Source organism: Alexandromys fortis, unplaced genomic scaffold (assembly GCF_014885135.2).
Source record: "Alexandromys fortis isolate MF-2015 unplaced genomic scaffold, M_Fortis_MF-2015_v1.1 scaffold_27, whole genome shotgun sequence".
NCBI classification, from domain to species: domain Eukaryota; kingdom Metazoa; phylum Chordata; class Mammalia; order Rodentia; family Cricetidae; genus Alexandromys; species Alexandromys fortis.
Window position 1 is genome coordinate 219,065 of NW_026067952.1, and position 25,258 is coordinate 244,322.

Below are 25,258 nucleotides of genomic sequence, written 5' to 3' on the forward strand. Positions count from 1 at the left end.
CAGAGCTGGCCCTGACCCCAGTGGTGGCCTGAATGCTTCCCCTCTGGCCACGGTAGGGCGGTGGTGGGTGGGAAGACTCACACTGCCAAGCTCACACGGAGCCCCTTGTTTCCCCGACATCACAGACTGGGAGACATCCTAAGCCCCAGGAGGTCCTAATCCTACCACCATAAAGGAATCACTCCCCTGCATGAAGGTCTCGGGGCCCTCTGGCCCATTTGGGGGGTCACAGGTCTCCACCACAGGGCTATAACCATCGCCAGTCCCACCTTAGGCCCTCCTTGGACACTGGCTTCTGTGATCAGACAGGGCAGTGGCTAGAAACAGATCCGAGTCTCTGGTCATTTGGGGATAGGAGGTGGAGGCTGGGCACATGAGGGTTGCCTTTGTCTGCGTACATGCCAGCTCTCCGAGCCTCAGTCTCCTAGTCTACAGAATGGGAAGAGCCATGGGCTCATGGAAATGTCTGTTTGGAAAGTCCCCCGCCAGCCCACAGCCTGGCCAGGGTCCAGCTTTGTCCCCCTCCTCCCCCGCCAGAGGCAGGGCTAGGGAGGCAGGAGGCATCCCCTAGAGGCCATTGAGGCCCTAGCTGCAGGCTTGCTCTAACAATGTGAATGTGCTTCCCCCACACAATTCCCAGAAATGCCGCCCCCCTGCCCTGCCAGCCCGCCAGCCTGGCGGCCACTCCACCCTTCTACCCTAAGGAGCCCCAGGCAGCCACAGGGTCAGAGGCAGTGGATGAAGCATGGAGGTCTGACTCAGAGGCAGCAAACCTGTGGAACTGTAAGGCAGCCTGTCTGCCTGGCCTGCCTGCCATCCTGCAGAGACCAGCCCGGACAAAGTCAGCCACAGCCAAGCCCCTGCAGGAGCAAAGCCGAGCTGAGCTTTGTGGGATGCCAAGTCACTGAAAGCTCTTCCGAAGTCACATTCAAAGGAAAAAACAAGATCCTTCCAGGCTGCACTGGGCCTCTTGATCCTCAACCCTCATGCTTCATCCCTCCCCCCCCCCTACACCCTCCGCAGTGACTTTAAACAGCTCCCCATCTGGGTAGCATGCTTCTTGTATGGTTTCTTCACGTTTCTTTCAGGTGTGGGCTCAAAAACCACTCATGAAAAAACAGGGTGTAGATACTGACATAGCCCCCTCTCATACCTAGCACTCCCATTACGGACTTATTTGTGATTTATTGATTTTTAACCTTTCCACACCAGAATGGAAACATGTCACAGCAAGAATTGGAGCTACCAATTTTCCTACCTCAGAAGGCAGACCGGAGTCAGAAGGGGGCTCAATAACCCCGACCCTAATGAATTCTGTCTCTGAGCAAAGAAGAGCACAAGTCCCTAAACAGTCAGCCGGTTCCCACCAAAGCCATTTGTCACCAGTCAGGAAAGGGGTGGGGGAAGCATACAAAGCTGGGTGTGATTTCTACCCGTACAACCCTGAAACTCAGAAAACAGAAACCAGCCTGAGATACATAGTGAGTTCCAATGCCACTATAGCTAGCAACGTTTTTGTTTGTTTTTGAGACAGAGTCTCTCTACTTAGTCCTGGCTGTCCTGAAACTCATTGCAGGCCTTAAATTCACAGAGACCCACCTACCTCTGCCTCACAAGTGCTGGAATTTAAGGCATACACCACCGTTCCTGGCCCAGTTAGCAACATTTTTAAAAAAGAAGAAAAATGACCTGAAGGGAGGGAGGAAGAGAAGATAGATGTGTTCTTTCTCTGCCTTGGTCTCTCTTTATCTTTATTTCCCAGTCTGTCAAAGCAAGGAAGGGGCAGACCAACATGGCAGGGCATTCAGAATGGGTACTACCTTCCAGAAGCCTCAAGAGACCCGAGTATGCCTGCATTTTTAGCCCACCTTATAGGCAAAGACCACAAAGGGTACCGAAGCATTCATGAAAACAAAGACAGCAACATCCACAAACCCAGGCCATGCACAGAGCTGAGAATAAAAGTTACTATTTATGTAAAGACCCCGCAGTTCTGAGGTGTGGGGGCGGGGCGAGGGTGAGGCCAACGGAATGGGCGAGAGCACCGGCCAGCAGGGGTTGGGGAAACTGGACAGAATGTCTGGCGCCTCCTCAGCCCGGTGGGTTCTCTCTGGCCTGAAGGCCAGCCTTCCTTCCTGAGCGGCTGTTTCCTGGCTCCGCCCTGTTGTCGCCACGGAAACCCATGAGTAGCCCAGCTCCCCAGCCAGGTTCCCATGGAGCCCCTGCAGAGCCGGAGCAGCGCTGCCGCAGCAGAGGCCGTAGACAGCAGGCGACTACTTTGGAGGACACAAATTGGCCTTGCAGTCATCCTGGACCAGAACACTCCAAAACGTTGCCCAGCAGCCTCAACCTTCTCTAATATGGCTCACCCAGACTCTCACCCAGCGACTCTCAAAGTGGACAGTGCCTGTGATAATACCCACCACAGAATAATAACTCTGAAACTCTGGGATAGCCTTCAAAACATGTCTGATCCCTGGCCCACCCACAGAAGCCACTCTGTTGCACGTCCATAGCGCTCTGGTCTGCCATTATCCATGGTGGCCCTGCAGTAATAAGTTGCATTTGCTTCTCCCATCCGTACTGTTCCTACCCAGTCCTGCTGCCCAAAGGGCACAGAATGAACGAGAACCGAGTCATCGCTACATAGCGCAATGAGCTTCAATCTTTTTGTGTGTTTGTTTGTTTGTTTTGTTTTGCTTGCTTGCTTTTTGAGACAAGGTTTCTCTGTGTAGCCTTGGCTGTCCTGAAACTCTCTGTAGACCAGACTGCCTCAAACTCATAGAGATCTGCCTGCCTCTGCCTCCCAAGTGCTATGATTAAAGGCGTACGCCAACACTGGTGCCCTACATGCTACCCTTCCACAAGTCCAACACCCACTCACCCCAACACTCCCCCTCCCACTACGTTCTGAGTGGGACTCTGGCTCTGTATGCTTGGGAACTGAACCTGCGAACTTTACCAAGAAAACATTTTAAAGTACTTCTATCCCCACTCATACACATATTCATGTTGTATGCTGCATGTACCCATGAAACCAAGGCAGCCTGTCTCCTAAATAAGTCCTTTCCCAAAAGAAAGGTGTCAGAAACCTAACACGATGCCTTCCAAAACTGGGAACACAGAGTAGAAGGATCTCTTAAGCTAGGACCTAGTTCATCTAAACCAGACCTATCCCTGCCTGAGAGTCACATATGCCTAATGTTCTAAGTCATCAAGACTCTGCTAAAGTCTCTGATCCCAGGAGAGCAGTAAAGGTTGCCTGGCCCTATCTTCATATTCCCCTAGCTCCTGGTACCAGAGACTGGGAGACCAGCAAGGTTTGGGGCCAAGAGTCATATGTCAGAAGGGTCCAGACTGGAAGGCTAACTGCAAAAAAGAGACATCCACCTGGACCTCTGTTACCCTCAGACAGGGACCCCACCCCACCCTTTGGGAGTGGGAGGGTCCAAGCCCTACAGGACTATGTAATTGGTCCCAGCCTCACTGCTGTACAGCAGCCAGAGCTGTCTGGTGGGAGCCTGGGAGGTCTGTGCCCAGGCAGTGCTTGGGAGGTCTCACCACCCCCAGGCGGAACACAGCCAAGCCAATCCTCCACCATAGGCACTAAGGGGAACTATCCAGCATCCTTTTCAGGCCTCACGGAAGCCTGGGGTCCAGGGAGTCTGACGAAGGAGGATAGATGGAGGCGGAAAGGAAGGGGGCTAGGGTCCACTTGACACCCAAACCAGCCCCGCGCTAGCAGAAAAGATTTGCCCTACCATTCCGACGTTCTATAGACAAGCTCCTATCATGGGTAAGTGCCCATGTAAGCCAAGTGGAGTTCCGACAGCAGATTTTCCCTTCTCTCTTTGGCCAGATCTAAGGCTGCAGCTCATCTAACAAAGAAGTCTTGTGGGGGGTCCCTTCCCTGGGTACTGAGAACATTTTTTCATGAGTAGGACTTCCTGTCCTCAACACCTGAGTTCCTATTTGCTTATAGGAGAGTCCATCATGCCTGACTCCCAAGGACTTGAACAGTCTCTAGGACTAGGGTCTACCTCATCCCACACCCTGGGAACCTGACAGACACACATGTAGACCACACACAGACACACAGACATTCACATGGAATGTCCCTCTCCTAGCATAGCTGGCCACACCCACAGCAGCCCTCTACAGCCTTGGGGAGTCCCTCCATCCCTGGGGCTCCAGGGTCAGGGCCACCCTGCTGGCAGACTGGAGTCACCTCCCCCATTGTTGTCCCATCTGGAAAGAGGGTGGGAGCGGCCAGCATCACCACTGCCAAGCAGTGGGCAGGGAGGGTAGCCTGACCCTACAGAGAAAAGGGAGCACCCCGCAGGCTTCTGCCCAGCCCAGCTTACAGGATATGACAGGCTGACGTCTGAGCCACAGCTTGGCTATGAGGAGGGTCATTGGCTGGCGACAGGAGAGGTGGAACAATGAGGTTATGCTGGATACTCTGTTCAGAACAGGAGGCTCGTTCTGAGCTATCACAGAACTGCAAGCCCAGCCCAGTATGTGAGGGCGCAGCAAAAGAATCTGGGGATCCTTTTCTGGAGCCCCAGTGAACATCATCTCAAAGTAGCGGAGGAACCCTAGCCTGTATCCATAGCTATGGAGTCAGGGTAATTTCTGACAAAAACCAATGGGAGTAGTTTAGTTTGTTTGTGGTACTGAAGATGGAACCTAGGACCTTTTGCTTGCTGGGCAAGCACTCTACCACTGACCCATGCTCCAACCTCCCATTCTCAAAATGAAAATCTTCACATAGCTCTTCATGTCCTCGTTCACCACCCTCCTGAGCCACCTGTTCAGTCTACCCATCCACACAGATCTGCTGAAAGGGAGCTGACCACTGGCAAGGGCCTGCAAGCATTTTCACCTAGGTGTCCACACCTTTGCCTACCCTCTGAGAAAGTACTGAGTTACCCCCAATAGATCCACCCCACTCAAAATTCATGCCCCTGCAGCAGGTGCAGGGCCTACCTATAATGGAACCTTTATCCCATATCTACTTGACAAAATATCAGGTAGTGATATTCACCATCCCTTAGTCTGAAGGACTAGAGGGAGCTCTGGGAATCTCCCCGTGGCAAGAGTGCTCAGAAAGGGACTACCTAGGAACAGCACAGGGTTCTGTAGAACCACACGGGCTCACTCTTTCAGTGTGCAAGGTGGGGTATTGTGACATGACAGGGAAGGCTGCAGGGTGTCCAGAGCACTTGTCACCGACAGCTGTCAAGAACTTTGGATTTTCCTCTACAAAGTTTATGCTTGGCAATGGACAAGAGGCAGCTCTCGGAAGAAAGCCATCAGTTTCTGGAGCCCAGAACCCTTCCTGGTGGAGTGGCTGGATAGACAGAAAAAGAAAATGAATGAGGGTTCTTTTGGAAAACACACAGTTTTTCTGTCTCACCTGCCCAGGCCCCTATCTCTTCCTGGGACAGCTGTCTGGCCTAGGCAAGGAAACCAGCTACAGCAGCCCACACACAGGAGTAGGGACTGACTGTGCCCTGCGCCTACCTTTCCCTTGTGGGCCAGGTCCAGGTTTTGCCTTGTCCCAGAGTTTGGGTATGGAAGAGGGAAGAAAAGGCTCACTTTTTCCCCAGCCTCAAGGGCAGAACTTGGGAGAGGCATTCGAACTACCCGACTGAGCTCAGCATCTGGGAGGGTCAACAGACAGGAAGAGGAAAGAGCATCTCCAAAATCCCATCCCATTTTCCGAGGTGCACGATGAAAGTGACCTCCCAAGAACTTGGTGCTAAAATAAATCTTCCTTCATCCAATATAATGTCGCTGCCCCCTCCCCTCATTACTGCCCGGGGGTCTGTCTCTGTGGGTGGGGTGGCAGCTCCACTCTGAAAGTTGACAACCCTGAAGAACCCCTCCTTTAGAGCCTCAGCCCACACCAGCAGCCCTCTCCTACTCGGGGGTCTCTTCTTCAGAGACATTTGGGGCGGGGGACTTTACGCTGGGGAGGCCTCGGCTGGATCCTGCCGGGAAGAAAAAAGGGAGCCACCGCAGAGGGGGCAGCCCCGCCCCGGCCCGCCCGCTCTGCTGCGGATTGGCCCGATGTCTCTATATCTGGGATGCTTTCCTGGCACCAAGCTACCACGTCCCCACCGTCTCCATCAGACGTTCGTCAGCCCTCCGAACTTGGCTTCACAGTGCCCGCCACTGTCTTCTGCGCTCCCGCGCTGCGTTCCGCCCAGGCCTTGCCCAGCTGGAATGCAGAGATCGCCGCCCGGCTACGGCGCACAGGACGACCCGCCCTCCCGCCGCGACTGTGCATGGGCCCCCGGACTCGGGGCCGCTGCTGAGCCGCGCGGCCTCCCTGTCACCAACGTCTCGCCCGCCGAGCCCTCCTCGCCGTCCAGCCTTCCGCGGAGCCCACCGCGCAGCCCGGAGTCAGGGCGCTATGGCTTCGGCCGCGGAGAGCGCCAAACGGCCGACGAGCTGCGCATCCGGCGGCCCATGAACGCTTTCATGGTGTGGGCGAAGGACGAGCGCAAGCGACTGGCACAACAAAACCCGGATCTGCACAACGCAGTGCTGAGCAAGATGCTGGGTGAGAGCTGAGAGCGCAGAGAGGGGAGGTGAAGGGAGGGGGCTCTTGGGAGGGGGTCGGGATCTGGGGCTCCAGGGCCGGGCGCAGGGTTCTATGCCATTTTCGCGCCGCGCGCCCAGGGCGCACGCGGGATCGGCTGGTCGTGCGCCCGACGGCGGTCCACTAACAGGCTCCTGCTGCCCACAGGCAAAGCGTGGAAGGAGCTGAACACAGCGGAAAAGCGGCCCTTCGTGGAAGAGGCCGAACGGTTGCGTGTGCAGCACTTGCGCGACCATCCCAACTACAAGTACCGGCCTCGCCGCAAGAAACAGGCACGCAAGGCCCGGAGGCTGGAGCCTGGCCTCTTGCTCCCGGGCCTCGTGCAGCCGACTGCGCCGCCCGAGCCCTTCCCTGCAGCTCCAGGCTCAGCGCGTTCCTTCCGCGAGCTGCCCACGCTGGGCGCAGAGTTCGATGGCTTGGGGCTACCCACGCCCGAGCGCTCGCCTCTGGACGGCCTGGAGCCTGGCGAGGCCTCCTTCTTCCCACCGCCTTTGGCACCCGAGGACTGCGCTGTGAGGGCTTTCCGGGCACCCTATGCCCCCGACCTAGCACGGGACCCGAGCTTCTGCTACGGGGCGCCCTTGGCTGAGGCGCTCAGGACTGTGCCGCCTGCTGCGCCGCTCGCGGGCCTCTACTATGGCACCCTTGGCACGCCAGGCCCGTACCCCAGTCCTCTGTCACCACCACCTGAGGCCGCACCTCTTGAGGGAACAGAGCAACTGGAGCCTACCGCCGACCTTTGGGCTGATGTAGACCTCACCGAATTCGACCAGTATCTCAACTGCAGCCGGACTCGACCGGATGCCACTACTCTTCCCTACCACGTGGCGTTGGCCAAACTGGGTCCACGCGCCATGTCGTGTCCAGAGGAGAGTAGCCTCATCTCTGCGCTGTCTGACGCCAGCAGCGCAGTCTATTATAGTGCCTGTATCTCAGGCTAGGCACTGCCCCTGCCTTCCAGCGCTTCCGCATGTGGCCAAACGGCAGGGCCCTGCCTGCTCCTTTCCTTTCGCAGATGCATGTTAGGCTATGCAGCAGTCTATAGAGCTGGTGGCCTAAGGGCCACTTCTGTCATTCGTATGCCTCCTTCTGGGAGTTCCTGTGCAGTGTGCCTTCCCTAGGAAGCCCAGGCCCTGGATGTGCTAGCTGCCTCTGTCAGGGTTAAGTTTTTGAACCATCTAATTCTTTTCTGTCATGTATTTTCTAGAATGAGACTGTATTTTTTACTTTGCCTTTATATATATATATTCATATATAATACACTATATTTAATTTTTAATTAAACTTTTTTCTTTCAAAGGGTTTCCGTGAGCACTAGCATCCGTGCATCAGGAACAACAGTGTTTCCCATAAATATTGACCACAGAGATTATTTGGCTTCCAGGTGAGCCACACAGCTGCCCTCTGTCCTTCCAGCTGTGCTCTCAGATATCCTCAGCCCCCGGCTGGCATCCCATTTTTCTTCTAGCATTCTTCACTTGGGCAGAACTGCAGGGTTATACAGATGCGTTACCAGATCTCAGAAAGATTCTTATTTCCTAAGAGGGGCAGCACCATGCTACTCTGGCTCTGATCCCCCAGTGAGCAGCTGGCTCAGACATAGGTTTAGTGCTCAAACCTTAGTCCTTAAGCCTCCTAGCTTGAGTTTCATCACATTAGCCGTGCTTGGCCTCCTTTCGGGAGGCCTGGGGGGCCTCTTTCTAGACCATCTCCTTTTGAAAGTCCTTTACTGGACAAGCATATGCATCCAGAAAGGGATGGAACAATAACCCTGGAGGTGGCCCTGCACACACACATAAATATTTCATTTCTAGTAAGTCTTCTTAGTCAGGAGCTCCCACTCTTGGAGGAGAGACCTGTCCTATCCGCATTCCCATGAGCCCTGCAATGTCAGCTGGTTCCAAGATTCACCCACATGAAGTGTGAAGGGCCTAGCATGACTATGAAGCTGTAACCAACCATATGGCTTTCCACGAGGATGGCCATTTGTAACTTAGCAGCAACAAGCCTGGGGGCTAGAAGTTCGTCTGGGTCCATGCATAGGGATCCAGCTTAGCACGTTTAGGATGGGTATACAAGGTGTATTCTACCTCTGAAGCAAAGTAGTATCGCCTCTACATTGACAAGTATGAATTACATACCTCAAATAACGGTGTGAGGGGAGCTGCACTTGGGGTCTTATATAGATAGCATGCAGTGACAGAGGACAAAGACACATAAAAGGGACAAAATTAGACAAGTTCCATGCAGAGAAATACAATGGGCCTGACCAGTCCTGCTGCCTGAATCCAGGAGAGCAGTCCCCAAGTGTTTATCTACTTGGAGTGGGGCATTTTCCCATCAACCTATGGACACACCAAGAAGTACAGGACAGCCCAGAGCAGGCAGACCAAAGCAATGTTCCTAGGTCCAGGGCATTTCCCCAGTTTTATTCCTGCGGAGGATCCTCTTTCCTTGGTTAGGAGGGTGGAGGTCCAAAGGGTGCTGGCGTGGTCCCACTGTCTCTGTGGAGAGAAGATAGCGCAGGGTGCTCCCTAAAAGCCTTTTTCCCATCTGTCATGGAACGAGGCTACCAAGGGTCCAAGTTCAAACTTACAAATTCCAAAGGACAGAAAATACCCCTTAGCAAGCTCAGAAAAGGAAATGGGTAAAGGATGATATCACCAATGACAGCCGTGGATCAGTGCTGGGCTGTGTATGGGGGTGAGGTTCCTGTCATCCTACCTGAGAAAACCTTTCTCACCCCCCAAGGTTGAATCCCCACCCTCCCAGGTAGACCCACAGACTAAGCCATACTCCTAACTCCTCATCCTATCGGCCTCTTGCCCAAAAGGTCTGAGCTTCCATCACCTGCCCTTTTCAGCCCAGTCTGTTCCTGGAGTAGCCTGGGCAACATGTGAAGTAATCCCCAGCAGAGAAATGGGTCTGAGAACAGGTAAAGGTTTCCCCAGCATATACAATCTTCACTTCGAATATTCTTGAGGAAACCAACAGTCAGTCACATATCACACAAAGACTCCTGCCCCAACAAGGCCAAGATGGGGCAGGCAGACAGGTGGGCATGCCTACTTAGGGTTCAGACCTCCCCTGCTCCCAACAAAACTACACTCTAGAAAACCTAATCACTTAATGTCTATTAGTTTCTGCTCTGCCCAGGATTTGCTCCAACTTGAACTTGTTCCAAATAGGGCCCCACTTGCCTCCTGCTCTTGCACTTGGAAGAATGGCAACTAGAAAGCCCTTTGTTCTATCCTACACAAGACCTTCAGTGTGATATTCTCAGAGTTGGGAAACATTACTACGTAACTTCAGAGGCTTTTTCATCATCTCCAGAGAAACCCATTACTTTCCCCAAGAAACAATAAAAATCTTTTCTATCTTCTGAATTTGCCTATTACTACTATTTATTATTATTATGTTTTTCAAGACAAAGTTTCTCTGTATAACAGTCTTGGCTGGTCTTAGTGATCTTAGAACTCACTTTTGTAGATCAGCTGGCCTTAAACCCACAGAGATCCACCTGCCTCTGCCTCCTGAGTGCTGGGATTAAAGGCATGCACCACCACTGCCCAGTTGAATTTGCCTATTTTTAAATTACTAATTGCTTTAAAAGATTTGTTTTGCTGGGTGGTTGGTGGCACATGCCTTTAATCCCCATACTCAGGAATAGAGGCAGGTGGATCTCTGTGAGTTCGAGGCCAGCCTGGTCTATACAGCGATTTCTAGTACACCCAAGGCTACACAGAGAAACCCCATCTAAAACAAACAAGCAATTACTCATACATATAAAATAAAATTAAACAAATCTTTTTGAGTGTTTTGTCTACAAGTATGTGTGCCACCTGCATGCAGTGCCCATGAAGGCCAGAAGAGGGCACTTGACCCAAGGAATCTGTACTTAAAGACAGTACCACCACACCAGGTGGGCACTGGGAATTGTCCCTGAGTCCTCTGCAAAAACAAGAGCTCTTGCCTGGAGGTGGTGGCTGATGATGCAAGCCTTTAGTATAGGTGGGCAGATCTCTGTGAGTTCAAGGACAGCCTGTTCTACACCGAGCACTTTAGGACAGCCAGGGCTGTTACACAGAGAAATCCTATCCCAAACAAAAACAAAAAATAAAACAAGCAAAACAAAACCAAGAGCTCTTCACCCCTATTCTTTTTCAGAATTACATTTTATTTGTGTGCGAGTGTATAAGTGTGTGGGCATGCACATGCCATGGGGTATGTGTGGAACTCAGAGGACAACCCGCACAAATCAGTTCTCTCCTTCCACCATGTGGGTACTGGGGCTAAAACTTAAGGCCATCAGATACGCTATACACAATAGTCCCCTTAATCTAAGGACTCACTCTGTAAATTTATTTTAATGTGAATAGGTATTTTGCTTACATGTATGTCTGTGCACCATATGTATGCTTGGTACCCTTGGAAGCCAGAGGGTGTTGGATCTCCTGGAACTAGTTATAGATGGTTGTAAGCTGCTATGTGGGTGTTGGAACTAATTCTTCCTTTAAAGATTTGTGTGTGTTGTGTGTGAGTGTATGCACAATGTGCATACGTATGTGTGGGCAGGTATTCATGAGGTTGAACTTAGATCCTCCACAAGAGCAATATTCTCTCTTAATCATTGAGCCATCTCTCCAGCACAGGAATAATTATTTTAAATGGAATTTTCCCTATTGTTAATTCAGGGGATATTCAGCAAGTGAAGGCCAGAACCAATGGGGAAAAAATTTAAAACATATAAAAATAAAATCTAATCACAAGTTTTTAATGTCATGTTTAATAAAAGTATAAAACAACATCTTTGTTTTTCTAAGCAAGTCATTTTTATTGATTTTTAATTTTGTATACATGCTGGGGGCAGGTGTGCACACATGACTGTAGGTACCTAACCCAGGGGCATCAGATCCTCCTGGAGTTTGACTTACAGTGTGGGCTCTGGGGATTGAACTCTGATCTTCTACAAGATCATTATGCATTCTTAACCACTGAGCCATCTCTCTAGACCCCAAGCCGGTTTTTGTTGTTGTCTATTTTGGTAAAATTTACTAAGAATAGATTAATAGTTTTAAAAACTTCTATTGTTGTAAACAGAGAATCCAGCATTAATTTTATCTCAGGGTATTGAATTTTTGCCTTGAATATTTTTAATAACTTTAACTTAGTTGTAGCTATGTCCACGTCCTTTAAGTTTGATTCTCATAGTCAACTTTGTTCTTGTCTATCTTCAATTTGAAACCATCTTTACCTCACCATATGAAATCCTTTCACATCTGAAAGCAATGTTTTTTCTCTTTAGTCATCTTTTACCAAAAGTATATTTCTTTCTTTTTTTTTTTTTTTGGTTTTCGAGACAGGGTTTTTCTGTGACTTTGGAGCCTGTCCTGGAACTAGCTCTGTAGACCAGGCTGGTCTCGAACTCACAGAGATCCGCCTGCCTCTGCCTCCCAAGTGCTGGGATTAAAGGCGTGCGCCACCATCGCCCGGCTCCAAAAGTATATTTCATACCTATAACTTTATATCTCGTTTTCTTTACTTGGTGGTTCTTTAATGTCTCATTATAACTATTGTTATAATTACAAATTTAGAAAACACTTTCTTTTCAATAAGATAATTATATTTCAAATTGAAAATTAGAAGCTTTATCTTAAATACATCTTAATTACCTAATAGTTATAGATACTGGTAACAGGTATTAATAGTCTTTGGGGTCGAGGGTTTTTGTTTGTTTGCTTTGAACCCTGGCTAGCCTGGAACTGGCTATGTAGAGTGGCAGCCTCAAATTTAGTGATCTGCTTCCTGAGTGCTGGGATTAAAGGTATGCATCACCATGCCCATCCTGTGGTGTGTGTGTGTGTGTGTGTGTGAGAGAGAGAGAGAGAGAGAGAGAGAGAGAGAGAGAGAGAGAGAGAATTTACTACATCTGTGTGGGTGTTCACAGAGGCCAGACATGTTAGGTCCCTGGAGCTGGAGTAACAGGCAGTTATGAGCCACCTATGTGAGTGTTTGGAATCAAACTTGGGTCCTCTGGAAAAGCAGTAAGTGCTCTTAACCAATGAATCAGCTCTCCAGCCCTTGGATCCACTTTTTGAGGTTTCAGTTATTATAAGAAAAGTAAAAACAATATATTTTAAGAGAGACCATGTCACAAACTTCTATTAGTTTGTCATTAAGATTTCTTGAATTTATATTTCTAATAACAATATTTGAACCATAGGTTAAGAACCACACCCATATTTTTTTGTTTTTCTTTTTAGAAATGTTCATGTGTTTGTTTATTATTTATTTATTTAGTTAGTTAGTTAGTTATTTAGTTAGTTAGTTAGTTAGTTAGAGATAGGGTCTCTCTGTCACCCTGGCTGTTTTGGAACATCCTGTGTAGACCAAGCTCGCTTCGAACTTACAGAGATCTGCCACTTCTGTCTCCCAAGTATTTCAGTGCATGTACCACCATGCCTGGTTCCAAACTAAGATTATGCAGGGCTTGGTCAACCACTACCAAGCCTACAAAACTTGTGCTCCAGGTTAGGAAGGGAATTCACCAAGGAAGGAAGAGTGTTCGTAGAGGGTTATTGTCTCTGAGGATTGAGAAAGGCCTAAGTGCATACCAGGTCCATAGTTCTCTTCTGGCTCCTTGGCTCCCATTCCCAGGGATCCTTTCCCTAAGACTTCACAGGTTTCCCAGAACCCCAGCTCATGACTTCACTACTTCTTTTGGGTTTGGCTGCCCACAGCTCCGCTTTGTGTCCACCCACAACTCAACCTCCCACCGTTGCCTCTAGGGACATGCCTCCCTATAACCCTGCCCACTACAACTTTACCCAATCTCCCAAGAATCTGCTCTGACTCCGCTACTTCACCCAGTATTCAAGCCCTCCCCTCTATGACTTCATCCCATCTCCTATGGCCCCTCCCCCACAGCCCCACCCTCTGTCTCATGACCCCAGCCCCCACCACCTTGCCCAATCTCCCACACCCCTGTCTGCCCTCCAGAAAACAGGAAGTGTTGGGAGTCACAGCTCTGGGAGTAAGTGCAGGAAACTGGGCTTATCTTGCTCTGCAGCCCTGACCCCTGGCCTTGTGCCGGGTAGGGGGCGCCAGGGGCAGTCCAAGGACAGAGCCTGCTCACCTGGGAGCCCTGGCTGCCTCTCTCTCTGAGCCACAAACTGTCACAACTGGACTGGAATGCTACCCAGTGCACCACTGAGCACAGGGTGCATCAAACAGACAAGCAGCAGAAATCCCATCTACACAGCAAGAGACCCAGGAGCTGGTACCCCAGGATGTCCCACTTCCCCCACAGCAGGCACGGCACTGCTGCCAAGAGCCTGACCCTTCCCATTTCCACCCAAACAAGGACTCACTTCCCATAGCAGGTGTTACCTCTTTGCTGGTTATTCCAGATTCTAGTGGAGTAGGGTGTGTGGTGTATGTGGGTGTTTACAAAGCTAAATTTTCCCGAGGAGAGGGCAGGATGGGGACTGTCCCTTTCTCCCCACCCCCAGGATCCTGAAGGCCACTGGCAGGGACAATGGGCCTCAACACCTGCCTCATTCCCCCCCCCCCCAACCCCTGCCCCAGTAATGTGTGCTTCCTGGAGTAGAGGGCCTTGTTTGTTTCCAGTTAGCTACAGCTGAAGCAGCCTTCTTGCACACCTGCAGGTCTTGCAAGGGCTGAGTACCCACAAGCCCACAAGGCCAGGTAGTCTGCAGGCCAGGGAGATATCTCCTTCTCCTCCACAGCCCTGACTATAGTGCTATCCAAGCTCTGTAGGAGCCCAGTTGTTTATTTTTATTTTTGTTTTTATTTTGTTTAGATGAACCTTCCTTTACATGCACCACAGGATTTCACAGTGGTGGTGTGATACCTACCAATGGATTGGCCTAAGGATGATGAACTTGAACCAGGCCCAGGTCTACTTATTGTCTCCCATTCAAGGAGCTGGTAACTAGAAAAAAATATGGAATGTTTCACAAATCTGTGCACCATCCTTGTACAGCGGCCATGCTGATCTCTGTAGCACTCCCGTTTTAGTGTGTGCTGCCAAAGTGAGCCCAACTTTAGGACTGCAGCTAAGTTCAGAGCTCTACATGCTTCACGGTGGCTCTGCACTCATGCCCGTTCTTACTGCTCCCTTTATTCAGCTCACCCACACTCCTATGCTAGTGTGGTAGGTGCCAGGATAGGAAATGCTGTCCCAACACAGAAGAGGCTGCAGCCCTCGCTCCCTGCTGCATCATGGGAGGTGGCGCGGGGTTGTTAACACACAAGTAGCAAAGTCAAGATTAACTTTGGGATTTGCAAACCAAAGGACTAGCTTGTCATCCATAGCTGTTGCCCAAGTTCCAGATGTTCTTTCAAAGGCTCCTAGTCGTGGGAGGCCGTGGTACCCAGACTCCCTTCAAAGCCTGCCAGTCTCTGTCTTCCAGGGTTACATATGGAGGCCTGTTTCCTGGGCTGCAGGAAATTGCACAGGCCTGGCCAGTGCCTTGGGGGGTCCCATCTGTAATCCTCACACCCTACCTCCCAGAAAAGTCAGGCCCTGAGAAAGCTTGTGTGGGGTTGGACAGCACCAGTAGTCTCCAGCTCCATGTCTCAGCCTCAGTATCTCCAAGGTCTTTCTAGCTGTCAGCAGCCAGCAACTGTGGGGCAGTTTCTGCGCTGGGCCACGTTAGGTGTGCATAAGGAGGATGATGCCCTACCCTCAACTACAAAGAAGTTCCAGGGAGCCTCCTCCACTTAGGTCCCTGGGCTGAGAGTAAAGGACCTAGGGTCTCAGTAACATTCTGGTTGTCCCTCAGCTCTGATCCTGAATCTGTACCTGTCCTCATCCTGCAGGAGGACAGTCATTCCAGTGTGTTGATAACCACAGGCTGATGTGTCCAGGGCTCCTGCAGAGAGCCATGGGCACAGAATTCAGGTGGTCTTTAAACGTGCAGTCTGGTACAGGGTTTAGGCATCAACATTTATTCCCCGAAATTCTCAAGGCGTCTACTTCACCTCCAGTCCCAGGAGACCGTGGCTTGTTGGGTTTTTCCTAATTTGAAGGTGCGAGTCAGGACACCCTGTTCCTTACCTCCCCAGTCTGACTGCTCTGAACAGTGGAACTGGACAGCAAGATGGCTCTGGAATGCTCACTACGATTCAAGTGATTTCCCAGTAGGATCTAAAGTTGGGACAAGTATAAGTACAGGTGGCCCTGCAAAATGGGTACATGGGTATCTCCATGGAGGGCTGTCCATATTGCTCTCTTCCAGCTCAGTGCCCGGACTGTTACTTTCTCCAGACTCCACTCTTTAGTCAAGTTCTGCTGCCCTATGGCTTACATTTCAACAAAATTGGGCCTTTTTCTCTACTGGGCCATTGGCTATACCCCAGCATGCCCAATAAAGCTCATCAGCCCAGGCCCACAGTCATCCGCCCCTCCTCCACTGGTATTTTCCTGGTAGGGCTAGGATCCTGCAATGGCCCATGCTTCCCCTTGTCCCCTCACAACAGCTGACACACACACACACACACACACACACACACACAATCGTTTTAGGCTTGGTTTTGCTGAAGGTATGTGTACTTAGGCGCTCTCTGGCAAGCCCCCACCTTGTACTTTTCCACACTTGTACTTCTCCTACCCCATGGAGCAGAACCAAAATGTGCTCCAAGGCAGCTTGTGAGACCATTAGAAATCTGAATCAAATTATTTAAATGCATACTGATATCCAGAAAGCTCTATTTCTCTTCTACACACCACACTCTGGGTCCAAAGCTGATCCCAACTCTCCTGTGTGATCAACGAAGGTCCTACACCCTTTCCATGTCTCAGCTTCTTCAACTGTGGAAAGAAACAAAAGGTCCCACTGGGCAGACCACATGTGCACCAATGGAGACATGAAGAACTTCTGGGCTATTTCTTGCTCTTGTAGATTGCCCTACCACTGTCTTTTCGGTCTCTTGTTTGCCTGTTTGACAGACACAGAGCAAGGTACTATGATGAGGCAAGGAGCCCGAGGGACATTGTCTCTTTCTGTTCAGGGCTAGAACCATTCCACTTAGGCTTATGTAGGTAGTGGGGTCAGCCTAGTCAGTTTAACAGACAAGTCTGGGGCAGCCTGTGGAGTTGTCCCCCACCCCATTCTGCCCATCCCCCAGGGGCAGCAGGAAATGGCCTGGTCTAGTTTGTGGCCAGGGCAGCAAGGCTGGCTTCCTTTAAGTCCTGTTTCCTTTATCCGGTTGTTTTGCTCTAAATCCACCAAGCTCAGCCTTCCCCTCCTCTCCATTTCCACCCTCTCCTCCGGTCCAGTGTTGGGCAGGACGGATGCATGACGTTTTAAAACCCCTAACCAAGTTGTGTGTGTGTGGGGGGGGGGGTGGTTGGGGCTTCCCTGCCTTGGACACTACGTGAAGACATGTCCAACGTCCCACCCACACCCCCTGCTGTATGACGCTGGGAGGTACAACTATTGCCACGATCCCTGGGTGGTCCAGGGCCAATAACCAGTCAGGCAAAGGTAGAAGAATCAGGCCACACCACTTACTCCATTTATTGGGGCCTCACTGGGTATGTGGAAGAATAGCCATGAAGGAGTGTGGTCTCTTCTCCACATCCTGGGCCTTTGAGTGCAGGCAGTATGAGCTAAAGGAGGGGGCACTGTCAAAACATGAACCAAAGCTTGCTTCCAGTCTTCCGTGAGATGTGGGCATAAGGACAGGGGCAGCGCTAGAATTCTCTGGTGGCCACGGCACTCAGCGAAAAGAGCTTCTCCCAGCAGGTGGCGACAGCGTGCAGGGCACGTAGCAGGAGCCTCCTCCGGCTGGGACGCTGCTGTTCTGGACGCCTCTTGGGCTGCAGGATCTGCTTGTGGGGACCAGTTGTAAGTGCGTGCATACAGATCCTGAACCCTTGCCGTTATCTCACAACCTGTACTCTGCCCCGAGGGAAGCGAGTTACTCGAGCCCAAAGCCTCGGGACATTGGTATGGCAGTCCTTAGTGGAAGGGCAGTGGAGGAATCATACCCTGCTGGATGTCCGGCAGTGTCTGTGCATCACTGCCTTGGTGCGCACCGCTACTGTCCATGCCGCTTTCTCTAATGCATTGTGGGGAACTCCAGCCACGCTCGCAAGAAGGGTCTGACCCAGGGACTCAATAGACAGTAGGATGCTACGCTCCTGAGTCGGAAAGGGAGGAAAGGCAGGACGGGGGTGGGGATGGGGCCTGAGGAAGGTGTAGGTGTACAGATAGGTGTAGGTGGGGGTACCTCTCCATACCTTCTGGGCATCACAGGAGGCCCCTGGCTGTCCCTGACCTCCACCAGCTCCAGTCAGGTGGTGGTGCCGCCGGGACCCAGGCTCTGTATGCTGGGCTCTCGTCCCAGCCCATTGCATGGCAGCCTGCAAGTCCTGGAAGATGACAGCCTGGTAGTGCCGGAGTACCTCCTGGACACTGCAGGACTGGGACCCGGCCCAGCCCAGAGCCGACTCAAGAAATGCCAGCAGCATTGGTAGGACGTAGAGAGTGGGCTTGGGGGGCACCTGGAGGGGACACCAGGTAGGGTTGAGAACCTAAGCTTCCAGCACAAGCAGTGGCTCCATAGACACTTGGAGTCACCACAAGAGTGTCCCCTCATCTGTGAGATGGTAGGATCAAAAATTTCATCAGACTCTAGCTACGGCTTATGATAAACCCTGGCAGTCCTGGGGAAGAGAAAAGAGACTTAAACACCAAATAGTGCCACGTTCTGTGAACATTTGTGGCGTGTGTATTGGGGCACGGGGAAATATTTCACTGAACCCCTGAAGGACTAGGAAGGAGACAGAGAACAGGTGCCACAGACAAGGGGTGGCACTACATTGGAAAGGCAGAAAAGTTAGCACCTAAGTACCGTGGATGCACAAAGGCTCACTGACTGGCCTTGTACAGGGAGTGGGATCAGAAGGGGTACAGCAAGAAGCGAGTACAGCCTCACCAGGATGACCTCACCCCTGATCTGGGGGTGGTGCCACTTTGTTCTCACGCAGTATGGGAACTCCAATCTCTTCCTCAATGGTTCTGCTACAACCAGCCACAGGAATCAACCCTGCCCCTCCACTAACCCCAAACCAAACCAAACCAACTAGGGCAGAAACAATGGTTCAGAGCTCCAAGACCCCCACTGGAAGGGGAAGGCTGGAGGAAGCACTGGAGACAGCAGAAGAAGCAAAGCCCCACCCCAAACGGGAAAGGACTGGTGACATCAGGGAGGCAGCTCCTCCAAATGGAGCAGTTTCTAAACCTGCCTCTAGGCCTCCAGCCTACTTAGGCTAGAAAATTAATCTTGTGAGCCCAGCGAAACGACAGGACTCAGCTTCCCAGCCCTGGCAGGAAAGCTGAACTGAACACACCACAAGCTCCCACATAGAGGTGGGTGGGGGTGGGTGCTTCTGCCTCGGATACCAGCACCAACACTGAAGAACAAATAGAGTAGCACCCTCTTGAAAGTCATCTGAAACCATGGCCAATGGAGGGGTGCTGAAAACAACCCATCAAACTACACTAAGAACAAGAGCCAATTCGGCCAGTGAGACTCCTAGAAAGACATCTAGCATCAACAAGGGACAGGCTGGCTGCTAGGGAGAGCCTATTAACTCAGGCTTAACCCAGTATGAGGAGAAAGGGGTCTAGGAAGGCCAAGACAAAAGCACTAACAATGGTAATTTTACTTGGAACTGCCATAAACATCTGGGGGTTCCTATGAGGCACAGGGCAACAGCCTCCCCTGGTTGTGCCCATGCCCAGACTCTTGGCCCAGGCCAGCCCTGTCCCCCAGGCCCCAACTGCTCACCATAGGCCTCTCAGGATGGCTTTCTCTTATTCCCTCTAGCAGGCCACACACATGATCCTGGGGTCCTCTGGGTCTTTGGGCTGCCAATGAAACAGGCAACTGGCAGTCACACCAGGTCCTCTATCGGCTGATGGGGCCTCCCTGGTGAGAGCCAGGGTAGGGGGGGCAGGTGGAGAGGCGTTTGAAGTTGGCTCCTCCAGCAACGAAGGGAGGGAGCAAGAAAGGAGGGAAGGAAAGTCCAGTAAGTCAGCCCTGCCCCTAGCCCCTCCCCACCCTCTCTCCAGTCACTTCAATTAACCTGACTCTGGGGCAGAGCAGCTGCCTGCTGCAGCAGATCCAGGGCTGCTCTGGGTCTGGGATTGAGTCTCCAGCCCCATCGAGACCCCTGCGTCTCAATGGGCAGAGAGCAATAGTCTCTCCTGATAGGCAGGCCAACCACTAGTCCCCAGTTCATATCCAGACAGACCTGTTCCAGCAGGCCTGGAACTTGGGACTTCCCGAATTCTACTGCTGGCCCCACTTCATCCTTCTAGACCTTGGGGTCATCCAGGAGTAGGAGGCCCTGTCCCAGGGTTGCTGTTTTGCTTTTGCCCTAGCACAGCAGCCTCTGGAACACAGTTAATCTCCTGCTCAGCAAAGCTCAACTTCCAGATGAAGGAAAGCAATGGTGTGGGGCTGGTGAGATGGCCCAGCAGGCTAAGGCACTTGCTGCAAAGCCTTGACAACCTGAGTTTGGCCCCAGGAGCCAACATAATAATAGAAAAGACTCCTGTAGGTTGTCCTCTGACCTCCACAAGTATGCTGTGGCATACAGGCACCCCAATAAATAAATGTGATACACTGTAGCCAGAGACTTTTCTACTGTCCTGCAGCCACTTATAAAATAATCACTTAGAGGCATAATATTAATTATAATTGTTTGGCTGAGGGTTCAGGCTTATTACTGGCCAGTTCTTACAATTAAATTAATCAATTTCTATTAATCTTTGTATCACATGTGGCCCATGGCTTACCGGTGCTCTGGCATCTTCTCCGGCAGCTGCTGGCTTTCTCCTCCTAGTTATATTCTGCCCTGCCATAGGCCAAAACAGCTTTATTCATCAACCAATAAGAGCAACACATATTCAGAGTGTACAGGACATCCTACATCAATACACAAAGAGTTGCTGATCACCTCAGCAACTGCAACAACAACTACAACAAAAAACCTTTCATTCGCACAGAGAGGAAAAATAACCAGGATATTACAGGCTCACCAGACCTTTCCACAACCCTACAGGAAACATTACCCAAGCATCTTCTTTGGTAACTGCTTCAATGCCCTCAGTTTGAGAGATGGGAACAGTCAGAAGAAGCAGAAACCACCAGCAGCCCAACAGCCTGATGCTGTAGTCAGGTCCTTTCCCTTCCAACTGTAAAGGAACCACTGTATATGGTCGCTAACCATAGGGAACCCCATGGATCTCTCTGTAGAAATATCCAAGGAATTCTAGATATTCCTCAGGACAGGAACGGGAGGTACTTCCCTAAGCCAGTGAGCTCATACCTCCCAAGGCAAGCAAAGATGCCTGCAAAACATAGGAGCTTCTCTAAGCCTTTCCTTCTTTTACAGCTTGGTCCCCACGTGACCTTCAGCCTCTGTGCCATAGACCCATGATGGAGCCCCCATTCTATAAACAACCTGCATTCCCAAGTCCTTATCTCAGCAAGCCCTTGGTACCCCAAGTATGCTTCTTCTGGAGCATAAAAGCACTTGCAGGAGGCTATATCCAAACCAGACTGGCCATGACCACCACTCAAGCGAATAGGAGCAAAAGACCAAACAGAAAAAAAAAAGACACCCTAGCCCCAACATAACTCTATAAAAATCTTTAATGAATGAGAGATACACAGTATAGGGTTTGTGTCCATTGTCCATGTGCTGCCCCAAAGGGCCCTGTCCTCCACCCCATCAAAAGGTGTTTTTAATACGGGCGGCTACCAGCACTAGTATTTCCCCAATCTTTCTCTGCCAGTTGGTGATATCCTTGGACACAGCACACCACAGTTCTCCATGCCGGGGCTCTGCATTCTCACAGCGCTTCCTCACCTCTTCCTGTTGCTCCTGGAGAGACCAAAGGGTACTTTAGGTAGAGTTAGGTACACACTGAGCCTTGCCTGTCTGTCCCCTTGCAGATCTGGCCCCAGCAGAGTTCAAGCTATCCCCTCCTCTTGGGGAACATGGCATCCAAGTCCATGCACCTGTGTGCTGAACTGTATCAGAACCCTAGGCGCATCATCTCTGAGCTAGGTACTTCCTGGACTTGACATGGTCTGGCTATTACTTCCAATGAGAGGCCCAGGACATCCTGGACACCCTTGCCTTATGAGCATGGCTTCAACAAACCTCAACTGGGAACGAGCTGCTGGTCCTGGCCACTTCCTATTCCCCTTCCCCATGAGCTTTCTAATGTCTAGGGGAACAGGCAGGATATCACTGCACACTGGTATCCTAGGATAGCCTCACCTCAGTGCCATGCTGCAGTTCAAATTTGTAGAAGAAGGCCCAGGCATCCCCCAGATCTGAGTCAATCTTCACAGTGCGGTGGAACCACTCCCGTGCCTTAGTGATCTTTCGTTCACTCCAGAACAGCCTGTTATGGGATAAGGATAGTGCCTGCTGGGATTGGGAGTCAGCTGCATCTAGTTCCTAGTGAGATCCACAAACCCAGGCATGTGTTACAGAAGGCCTGAGCCATGGTCCAGGAATACCTGGAGATCACTCCAGGTCCTTCACTGACCCCCACTGCTTTTTATAACATTTACACACAATAACATCTCAACTTCTTAAACCTAATATTTTTTCTGGGTCAAATAAATATGAAACTAACTTTAACAAACATTAAGACTGATTATAAAAACCTGAAATTTCAGACTGTTCTTCAACAACATATAAACCCTGGAGTATCCTGCCTTGTCCAGTCCCTTGTAGCAGCATGAGCAAACAGAAACACAAAGATGGGTCCCAAAGGTCAGCTCTGGGGTGTGGGGGCACATGCCTTTAAACACACACAGCACTTGGAAGGCAGAGGCAGGGAGATCTCTGAGTCTGAGGCCAGCCTGGTCTACAGGGAGAATTCTAGGGTAACCAGGGCTACCAAAAAAAAAACCTTATCTCAAAAACAAAACAAAAAAACAAACACAAAATTTAGGAAGGAAGGAAGACAGAAGAGGGGAAAGGAAAGGAGAGGAGAGGAGAGGAGAGGGGAAGGGAGGGGAGGGGAGGGGAGGGGAGGGGAGGAGAGGAGAGGAGAGGAGAGGAGAGGAGAGGAGAGGAGAGGAGAGGAGAGGAGAGGAGAGGAGAGGAGAGGAGAGGAGAGGAGAGGGGGGAGAGGGGAGAGGGGAGAGGGGAGAGGGGAAAAAGGAAAAGGAAAAGGACAGGACAGGACCCAAACCAGGGTCTCCATGGCTCCCTTCTCCAGCTGGCAGTTAGTACAGGATAGCAGGATGAACAATGGGAAAGATGGCCCAGCATGCTGTGGAGAAGCCTTTTGCAGTCTGAGGACTTGGGCTTGATTCACCCTCCCTCCCTTACTGAGGCAGCTGGAGCACAACTAACCTTTCCACCGTAGGCAGCTGTGTGAGCTGTGCTCAGGTACCAAATGGGGTAATTTCATGCTGATAACTTGATTGTTTTTTAAGCCATGTAGTGCTCTTAATTGCTTGGTGTTAGATAAACTGTGATTTAAAGAGCATAAACTCAAGATAGAGGGCACATGGATCATCAGCTTGGGGACAGCAAGGAGTGACTTATTTACTTTAACAAAGCCTTTGTAAAGTTTATGGCCGCTCTGTCTGAGGACATATAGAAGTTACACTGGGAAAAGGAAGCCCAGGCTAGGAAGGCTGGGTCTAAAGCCTCCCTCATCTGCTAGGGCCACAGATAACAAAGGTGCCCAAGCAGGATTGTGAAGGCAGTTGCACCAGACCCTGGGTATTCAGTGCCACTCAAACAGAACCAAACTGGTTCTAAGGCTCTGCCTTCATCACCACCACTGGCACAATCCTGTGCTGGGAGGTAACAGGAAATCACAGATGATCCATGGCTAAACAAGATGACGGATTATAGCCAGGGTTAGTCCCAGGACCAGCTGAAAGGGTCTGAGTTCTGCTAACACAAGGAAAGTAAAAACTTCTTGGCTGAAGCCCCTTCAAAGGGGTTTTGCTTAATACTTAAATTCTAGTTGGAATATCAACAAATCTGTCCAGCATATAATCCAGGCCCCATCTGGTACTGAAACAAAGAGAACAGTTCCCACCAGAAGCCTGGGGCTGAGAAAAAGCTTGAGAAGACAGGTAACCAGACAGGTGTTTAGACAGTCCCTCAACACCTCAAGAAGACAGAAGCAGGAGTTCTGGCGGCTGAGGCCCAAGCAGCTCACTCTGCAAAGTCAGCATGGCCAGACAAAGATGTTGGCAAAACTACACCAGGACCCCCAAGGATAAGCAACCCCCAAAGAACTACTACTTACTTAGCCACAGCTAAAAGCACATGGGGGTCATGTTCACATTTCTTCAGGGCATCCACACTCTTGGTCTTTCTCTGGGGCCTTGCCTCAAGGAAAACAGCTTCAGACCACAGGATACCTGAAATTCAGAAGCAGAATTTTGCCCTTCCACCATAGAAATGCACCCTCCCTCTCAGGCTGCCTTAAAAGGAGTGTCCTGAAGGCAGACACAAGGGCCTCAACCTACCCAGCAACCTCCTGAATTGCAGCGGCCTTGCCAGAGCAGACTGGACAGTGCTCTGTATGGCAGCCTCAAGTTTTCACTCTCACTCAGTCAGCGAGCAGGCAACAGGCAACGGCAATCTGAAAGCGCTATCGCACACCGCTTTTAAAAATAGACTACAGCTTCCGGACAGCAGGGGCTGCACAGAGACTCCCTGCCTTGAAACACACACCTGCACTCGCACGCACGCACGCACACACACGCACGCAGAGATGATAACTAGGCTTGTGACACGTGCCTGTAATCCCAGCACTTGAGAAGCCAAGAGCTCAAGTAGGATGATCATGATTTAGAAGCCAACCTACGTTACAAAGTAAGAGTCGAGCAAAAAAAGCAAAAACAAAACAAAAAAGCTACCACTATCAGCACCACAACAAAAAAACTGTAGCCAGGCATGGTGACACAGGCTTGTAATTTAATACTTGGGAAGTGGAGTCAGAAGAGTAAAGAATTCAGTGCCAGCCTTTATTATATAGTGAGTCTGAGACCACTCCAGGCTACATAAAACCTTGTCCCCCATCCCCCCAAAAGGTATCAAATACCTACTAGAACTTTAATTCAATTCTGTATAATAACAAAGAAATACTTCAAACACTAAGAAAAGAAATTCCTGAATATTAGGTTGGAGGCAATCTTTATATCCTCCTTTTAAAATTCCAATTTTTTTCAAGTGACATATACATTTCTTTACCCCCACCCCCACCCCTGTGAGACACAGTTTCTCTGTGTATTTATGGTTGTCCTGGAACTTGCTCTGTAGACCAGACTGGCCTCAAGCTCAGAGATCCATCTGCCTTTGCCTCCCGAGTGCTGGGATTAAAGGCGTGCACTACCACTACCCAGCTACATTCTTATATACCACATGTAAGTAAAATAATAAATAGAAGTTAAATTTGGTTAAGAAAAAAAATGATGGTGCTTCAGAACATGAAATCAAACTCTCCCATATTGAGACTGAGGATTGAGTCTGAAGTTCTTTATAACCGAATCAGTGAAGCTAGACTAAAATGGGACACACAGACTGCATCTTAAAGGAGTCATTGGGAGTCAATCAAT

The 25,258-nt window shown here is 50.6% G+C and overlaps 3 protein-coding genes and 1 pseudogene across 3 annotated transcripts in view; 1 reads left to right on the top strand and 3 right to left on the bottom strand.

The window, feature by feature from the left end:
• Positions 1-6,117: 6,117 nt before the first annotated feature.
• Positions 6,118-7,909, top strand: Sox18 (SRY-box transcription factor 18). Its single transcript, XM_050151261.1, has 2 exons — positions 6,118-6,571; positions 6,758-7,909. Exons 1-2 carry the CDS (start codon positions 6,232-6,234, stop codon positions 7,549-7,551), a joined length of 1,134 nt encoding a protein of 377 aa, XP_050007218.1. The 5' UTR covers positions 6,118-6,231; the 3' UTR covers positions 7,552-7,909.
• Positions 7,910-14,570: 6,661 nt separating this feature from the next.
• Positions 14,571-14,670, bottom strand: LOC126507169 (uncharacterized; annotated as a pseudogene).
• Positions 14,671-17,312: 2,642 nt separating this feature from the next.
• Positions 17,313-20,511, bottom strand: CUNH20orf204 (chromosome unknown C20orf204 homolog). The gene is made up of 4 exons (XM_050150881.1): positions 20,446-20,511; positions 17,880-18,143; positions 17,628-17,780; positions 17,313-17,465 (listed from the first exon to the last, which is right to left on the bottom strand). Exons 1-4 carry the CDS (start codon positions 20,509-20,511, stop codon positions 17,331-17,333), a joined length of 618 nt encoding a protein of 205 aa, XP_050006838.1. The 3' UTR covers positions 17,313-17,330.
• A 775-nt stretch (positions 20,512-21,286) lies between these two features.
• Prpf6 (pre-mRNA processing factor 6) overlaps positions 21,287-25,258 on the bottom strand; it is a 54,974-nt gene continuing 51,002 nt past the window's right edge. The window contains exons 19-21 of the mRNA XM_050151077.1: positions 23,944-24,058; positions 21,939-22,065; positions 21,287-21,536 (exon numbers count right to left, since the gene is read on the bottom strand). Of these exons, the coding sequence (XP_050007034.1) occupies positions 21,384-21,536; positions 21,939-22,065; positions 23,944-24,058 (395 nt within the window). The 3' untranslated portion in view covers positions 21,287-21,383. The remainder of the gene's footprint in view (positions 21,537-21,938; positions 22,066-23,943; positions 24,059-25,258) is intronic.

What these genes read in the sequence shown, in the direction of transcription:
- Sox18 (XM_050151261.1), top strand. Translation starts at nt 6,232, where the DNA reads ATGCAGAGATCGCCGCCCGGCTACGGCGCACAGGACGACCCGCCCTCC. An exon ending in AGTGCTGAGCAAGATGCTGG is followed by an intron (nt 6,572 to 6,757) that starts GTGAGAGCTGAG and finishes TGCTGCCCACAG; the next exon opens with GCAAAGCGTGGAAGGAGCTG.
- CUNH20orf204 (XM_050150881.1), bottom strand. Translation starts at nt 20,511, where the DNA reads ATGGCAGGGCAGAATATAACTAGGAGGAGAAAGCCAGCAGCTGCCGGA. An exon ending in CCTCCTGTGATGCCCAGAAG is followed by an intron (nt 17,781 to 17,879) that starts GTATGGAGAGGT and finishes TTTCCGACTCAG; the next exon opens with GAGCGTAGCATCCTACTGTC. An exon ending in ACTGCCGGACATCCAGCAGG is followed by an intron (nt 17,466 to 17,627) that starts GTATGATTCCTC and finishes CCCCACAAGCAG; the next exon opens with ATCCTGCAGCCCAAGAGGCG.